Here is a 7171-nt window from a genome sequence, read left to right on the forward strand (position 1 = left end):
AGAGCGAGACCCGAAACAATTCTTCCGCCGCCGCAATCCACTATTGTTCCGCGATCCCATCTAGACGTCTTTTCCGGTACTCTGTCGGAGGGGGAATCGATCACGAAAGCCTTCTTCATCAACCTTGTTGCCCCCATGATGATGTGTGAGTTGTTCCCCACAGGACCTATGGGTCCATAGTAGTAGCTAGATCTCTCTCTCTCTCTCTCTCTCATCTTCACTACAATGTTCTCTTCGGAGATTGATTCAACGTAATCTTTTGTGATGTGTTTGTTGGGATCCGATGAATTGTGAGTTTATGATCAGATTGTTCATTGAAAGTAATTGGGTTATTTTTGAACTTTATTATGTGTGATTGTTATACCTTTGTATTTCTCTCCGATCTATCCGTCTGGTTTGGCTAACTAGGTTGATTTATCTTCAGCAGGAGAGGTGTTTTGTGGTAGGTTCAATCTTGCGGTGTCCCCACCTCGTGACAGAAGGAGTAGCGAGGCACGTATTTGTATTGTTGCTACTAAGGATAAATGATGAGGTTTGATCATACCGATTGATCTTATTTTGTCTACATTATGTCATCTCGTTTAAAGCATTACTTTGTTTGTCATGATCTTAATACCTCGAGAGGCAAGCATAGAAGCGCTCTCAAAGTGGAGTAATAGTAGTAGGCGTTAGTAAGTTTAACGCTCTACTTGTCATGGACGTAATGCCTATATACTGATCATGCCATGTAGTAGGCGTTAGTAGTAGGCGTTAGTAGTTGGCGTTAGTAAGTTTAACATCATAACTATGCGTTTTTCTATCAATTATCCAACCGTAATTTGTGTATCCGCCGTTGCTATTTTCTTGAGAGAGATGCCTCTAGTGAAAGTCATGCCCCCTGGGTCCATTTACATCATATTGCTAAAACCCTAAAAACCTTCCTGCAATTTATTTGCCTTTATTTAGTTTTGCAATTTATCTATCTATCGCTATCCGAATTAATCCTTGTAATTAACGAGTACAAGGGGATTGACAACCCTCTTGTTTGCGTTGGTTGAAAGTATTTGTTTGTGTGTGTGCAGGTACTGTCGACAGTTTTTTGCGCGAATCTTCTATTGGTTCGATAAACCCCGATTCTTAACTGAGGGAAATACATTCTCCTACTATACTACATTACCCTTCCTCTTCGGAAAAATCCCAACGCCTCCCTCCTAGCCTCCATATTTGGAGCACCGAAGGGATACTTTAGAGTGCACTCCATTATCTTGGACGTGGCGGGAGGGAAATTTCCTCAGCCACCTCGACCGGAATTGAATACAGTCACCAATGTGGTGGTCTTGCAGCGGCCAGAGTAGTCTGGTGGCACTCGTCGTCGTAGTCTTGCAGCGGCCAGAGTAGTCTGGTGGCACTCGTCGTCGCCGTGGAGGACGAGCGATGCCTCCTTCCTGGCAAGCTGGTGCTGACACCCGACCCCTCTTCTACCATGGCATCGCGTGTGCGTATAATGGGTGGATTGGGGTTTGGAGAAGAAACTGTAAACCAATGGCAAGCGGGTCCCACATAAGAAAAATATGGAGGTTGTTATTGATGCTTTTGACTTTGTCGAGTAGCTCTTGAGTCTCCATAATTCTTTGAAGGACGCTCCATAACTGGTATGTAAATGTTGATGAATCTCAGCCGTTGATAACCTTAGGGTGATGAATCTCCACCATTTATTTTCTATCATTTCAATAATATAACATATTGATTTTGCTGCAAGCATACTCATATGGAAAATTATATTTTCAAAGTATTATACAGACCATGCTGGTTGATAATTAAATGACGCACACTCACCAGAATTACATAATAACCATACTAATAAACCCATGCAAAATACGCAGAATAACAGTGTATACGGGCTGTCGGTGGCGTATCCAATCAATCTGGGCCGATCATATCTCGTCCATGAGCTCTTGGAAAGCGTCCATGGCGGACGCCGGCAGGCCGAGCAGCACGTTGATGCTCTTCCTCTCCTTGCCGTGCGCGAGGAAGAGTATGACCTCCTTCTCTGGCAGCGTGACTGGCCCGGACATGGTCGGCTCGCCCCAGCCGAAGTCGGCGCCGTTGAACGCGAGCCGCGACCACGTGGTGATGAGCAGCGTCGACGCCAGCGATGGCCGTGCGCGCGTCGCCTCAAAATAGTCCACCGCCGACCGCATATACTCGTCCGTTACCATCCGCACGGCCTCCTGCACCTTCCCAGCCGCGCGCGACACCGGCGCCGACAGCAGATCCCCCGCCGTGGCTAGCGCGTTGGTCAGCACGATGCCGTTCCCGAAGTACCCCTTCGGGAGCGGAGGCGCGAAGCGGCGCCGCCCGTCCACGGCGAACAGCAGCTTCGTTTGCTGCTCCGGCGCGAGCCCTAGCGCGCGGGTGCGAGCGCGCCAGACGAGGCCGGAGAGCGCCTCGAAGGTGGTGCATTTCTCGAGATCCCCGTCGGCGAGGGCGAGACCGCGGACGCGCTCCAGCCTGTCCGGATCGAAGCAGAAGGAGCGGTACATCAGCTCCTCGCGGCCGTAGAGCGCCGCCATTTCCGAGACGTCAGCGATCTCCTCGAACTCGTAGTGCGGGTTGGAGATCACAGGAGGATCGCGCGGGCGGAGAACGGAGCGGTCGAGGAACGGCGGCACAGTGAGCTCTGTGGCGCCGCGCGCCATCTCGGCCCAGGAGTTGACGAACTCCATGGCGCCCAGACCGTCGAACATGCAGTGGTTCATGGCCAGCCCGAGGCTGAAGCCGCCACACTTGAACCTGGTCACCTGCGAATTAAGTTGACCAATGGTAAACAAATTTCTACTATTCAAAGTACACCGGGGTGATGCCCTTTTCGAAAGAAAATATATAACTCAAAGTACAAACCACACAGTTCAAACTCATTAAATTTCCAGCAGCAGCGTTTTGACTAATTTGAGTGTTGGATGTATCAAGGTTAACAACTAATTTGGTGCACGATTAATCTTGTGTGAGTTTTGGACCCTAGCTGCTGGTACCACATGTTGGATGATTGGATTAGTTATTAGCGAATGACATGTATCTGTCAATATGTCACGAGGTAGCTCGACAACTAAAACAAAACCGATGGTATGGTTTGGTTGATTTATAGGTAGAAGTGGTTAAGCTAACAATGGAGTACTAAAGAAATCTTTGTCCAAACAAAACATATTTAGATTTTATCAAAGTGGTGCTAGTAGGTACTAGTAGGAAAGAAACCTCTGTACCAGGAAAACATATTTAGATTTTATCAAACCCTTAAACTATGTACTCCCTCCATCCATTTTTGCAGGGCCTAACTTCTCAATCTCTCGTACCAAGGCATGTCCGCAAAAAGAGGAACTGATTATGGGACTAGTATCTGGATCCCGTGTAATCTTGCATGCAGCCTCATTTGAATGCCTAGCCGCTGGCCTTCCTTCCTTTAATCCCTCGCATGCAAATTACTCTCCTCCCTTTTCTACATGCATGCCCAACCATAATTCCTCAAATCATGCATGCACTCCTCCTTTGAAAATATGGTGGTGCTATCCATGCATGCAAATCAATGCGACGGCCAGAGCATTTTCACGATGAAGGGACCACGCACGACTTGCAAGAGAAAATTAAGATGGAGATGCCTCGGTTAGTTCATTTGGCCTTGTATAGATGGAAAAATAAAATTTGGGGTTAGGCCTTGTATAGATAGAAGAAGAGAGTAAGAAAAAATGAGATCCATATACACACTAGCATCCGGAAATTTGCCCCCGACTCCCCGGTCTAAAAGGTGGGTCATAACAACCTTGCCATGGGCTAGTATTGCCCGTCCTCAACTCTTGACTACTCCTGTCTACAAGGTTGCTGTGGGCTGTGGCACACCTTTAAGTGATGTACTCCTTCCGTCCGTAAATAAGTGTACTTCTAACTTTTGTCCTAAGTCAAAGTTTTAAAATTTTGACCAATTTTATAGGAAAAAGAAGCAACATTTATGGCACTAAATTAGTATCACTAGATTCGTTTTGAAATGTACTTTCATAATATACCAATTTGATGTCATATATGTCACTACTCTTTTCTATAAAGTTGGTCAAAATTTAAAAACTTTGACTTAGGACATAAGGTAGATGTACACTTATTCGCGGACGGAGGGAGTACACGTTAAGGAGTACTACTCCCTCCGTTTAGGTGTGCAAGTCATCTTACGAAAACCAAATAATCTCAAAACACTTAGGCGCGGTGCATTAATTTCCACCTCGTTTCTTGTTTTTTGACATATCAACCAATAAGAGATGAGGGGTGTGCATGCTTTTAATGACTTGAGACTACCAAACACGACATGCAGTGGTTAGTTCATTGCATGCATACTATTAATTAGCAAATAAACATTAAGGCCTCTCGTTTTCCCCTCCTTCTTGGTTACGGTGTACAGCCTAAAATGACTTATTCACCTAAACGGAGGGAGTATCAAAGAAGTACCCGGCCAGAAGCAGTACATGTTTTCTGGTTCCGCATTGAATTCACTTTCGTTCAAACCCTGTGGAGTCGATCATGCCCTCACTGCTAGCCAACTAATACTAACTTCAATTATTCGGGTCACGCAAGGGAAGCGCAGTAACACCGGGAATACGTGCATCCACAAAACTTTTATCTTCTCCTTTTCACGAAAATGGAAGAGGCGATCGAGGGTCCCCGTGGACACAACGAAGCCGCCCCCGTGGAAATGGAGGGCGACGCGCATACGTAGTTAATGCATGCCTCTGCGCTCGAGCGCGTGCGAGTGGCGTGGCGTACCTGCGCCGTCATGGGCGGCATCTCGAGGATGTTCTTGGCGCCGGGGACGGAGTACACGAGCTGGCCCAGCGCGGCGGGGTCCGGGGTGGAGAGATCGCCGATGAGGGCGAGGTCGCAGGCGGCCTCGGCCTCCACGAACGGGACGCCCTCGCCGGTGCACTCCACGGTGAGCTTCATCTCCGGGCTGATGCCGAGGCGGCCTGCGAGCGGGTGGTAGTGGACGAGCACGCGGGCCAGAGCGTCCCGGAGCACGTCCGCGGCGCCTTCGTTGCCGCGGCCCGACGGGCACTTGAAGCAGTACACGGTCTGCACGATCACCGCGATGTTCTGGTCCAGGTTGGACAGGTAGTACTGCTCCCCCGTTGGTGTCGCCTCCGCCGGCGACACCAGGGTCGGCTCCCTGCGCTTCACCGACATCAGCTGCGCCTTGCTGCCCGCCATGGTGGCCACGCCGTTCTGCTTCGCCTCCGCAACCTGGACGTACGAATAATATGAACAACAAGAAAATGCAACACACACAATGTAATCAGCAAAGAGAAATTGAGCTGGTACTGCGCACTCACCATTTTGATGGTCTCTTTGAGTGTATGGATCACAGAGAGAGATTGGCGGGTTTAAAGAGAGAAAGAATACAGAGGAAGTGGGGTTTCTGAACTGTGTTTTGAGGAGATGGGTTTGTGGGGAAGTGCTTATATAGCGAAGCGCAGCTTGCTTGAGGTGGTCAAGGTTAGGAGGGGTTGATGCAAGAACCGTTGGGGTTGGAGGGGTTGCATAACAACCGATGTTGTTTGCTTGGGGCTTCAATTAATGAATTTGTACCGGAGAATCTGGACAAGGAAACACCGTTTGTTTAATGATGAGATTAATTGCCCTCCCAGCGTGTGAAGACTTTTCATGCAGCAGCCCTACTCATGGAGACTTTAGGTTTGTTTGTCATTGGTAACTTTATTGAAAACTACTCCCACCTTCCATCTATATAGGGCCTAATGCGTTTTTCGAGGCTAATTTTGACCAAATATTAGAGCAATAATATATGACATGCAACTTACACAAAGCACATCGTTAAATTCATGTGTGAAAGGAGTTTTCAATGATATATTTTCACATTGTGCATGTCATGTACTATTAATCTTGTCAATAGTCAAAGGCGGTCTTAAAAAACACATTAGATGATAGCCCCGTCTTGTTGTTGCGGGGAATTTGATTAAAAATGCAGCTGCAAAAAACAACTAAACCTAATGCATAGCATTGTATCCTTAGAGTATCTCCAATATATGGTCCAAAATTTGGCGGTCCAAAATCGGAGATGTAAAATTTGGACCGCCAAAAAATGCGTTTTGGAGCTCCGAAAAAAGCTCAACTCCAACAAATGGTCCAAATTTGCAACTCCAATAGATGGTCCAAAATGAAGATGTAAAAATATGAAAGCGGCCGCCCGGCTGCTGCCAGCCACTGTTCAGCCGCGGTTTTGCATTGAAATAGCAACTAAAATTTGAGAGATAAAGTGCATCATCATTATAGTTTCAATCAAAAATGCATCACTATCATAGTATCAAATTCGTCTACCAAAAGAGCATCGTCTCAATCAAAGTTTTCCGCCCTACAAATTGAAGTGCACATGAATATTACTCATGCGGGTCATCAACACCACCGGTGTTTTGAACGGTGGTACGATCATCATCTCCACCACCGTCTTTGTTGTGCTCATCGAAATACTCCTTGATGCGTTTCCCATAGGTGCTCACCGTTTGGTCGCTTCCAACGCTTGCATCTTGAGAGATTTTCTTCCAAGCGGTGCATATCAACACATCCTCTGCGGTGCTATAATTTCCACTTCTTCCCTTGACAATGAAGCCCTCATCGTCCACATCAAGATTGTCATCATCATATTGGGTTTCATATTCTTGTGACTCATATATGTAATCATCATTTGCCACATTTGTTACGTGCATGAAAGCTTCATCATCAACACTACAATTGCACGCACAAACAATCAAGAACACAAAAAATTTGAAACAACAAACGAGAGCACAACCGAAAACTTCATACCTTTGCGACATTTCGTCGAACATGTTGGAGGCGGTGGCCGTCAGCGTGGCCACATCTTCCTCCACGGCCGGCGGTGGCGGCGGGGGAGGTTGAGGAATGGATGTGTGGCTGCTGGAGGAGGCCGCCGGCCGCACCGTCTGCGAGTCGTTGCCCCGAGCCGTCGCGGCCGCCTTAGAGACCTTCGCCGGCCGCGTAGAACTGTCGGCTGGGTTGCGGCTGTGGTTGGCCGGCCGTTTGACGCTGCCTCCTCGTCCCTTCGCCGGCTTCGCCGCCTGCGCGGGGGCCACCGGCCGGGGCGGCGCCAATCCGGGCCGGCGGGCGGGGGGCGCGGCATGGCCGC

The 7171-nt window shown here is 48.2% G+C and overlaps 1 protein-coding gene across 1 annotated transcript; it reads right to left on the bottom strand.

The window, feature by feature from the left end:
• Nucleotides 1-1738: 1738 nt before the first annotated feature.
• LOC123052256 (omega-hydroxypalmitate O-feruloyl transferase) lies at nucleotides 1739-5547 on the bottom strand. Its single transcript, XM_044475380.1, has 3 exons — nucleotides 5346-5547; nucleotides 4783-5256; nucleotides 1739-2780 (listed from the first exon to the last, which is right to left on the bottom strand). Exons 1-3 carry the CDS (start codon nucleotides 5346-5348, stop codon nucleotides 1914-1916), a joined length of 1344 nt encoding a protein of 447 aa, XP_044331315.1. The 5' UTR covers nucleotides 5349-5547; the 3' UTR covers nucleotides 1739-1913.
• Nucleotides 5548-7171: the final 1624 nt, after the last annotated feature.

Source organism: Triticum aestivum, chromosome 2D (assembly GCF_018294505.1).
Source record: "Triticum aestivum cultivar Chinese Spring chromosome 2D, IWGSC CS RefSeq v2.1, whole genome shotgun sequence".
In the NCBI taxonomy this organism is placed as follows: Eukaryota; Viridiplantae; Streptophyta; class Magnoliopsida; order Poales; family Poaceae; genus Triticum; species Triticum aestivum.

Coding starts and splice junctions, on each gene's coding strand:
- LOC123052256 (XM_044475380.1), bottom strand. Junction 2,781..4,782: donor TGCCGCCCATGACGGCGCAG/GTACGCCACGCC, acceptor CTTAATTCGCAG/GTGACCAGGTTCAAGTGTGG.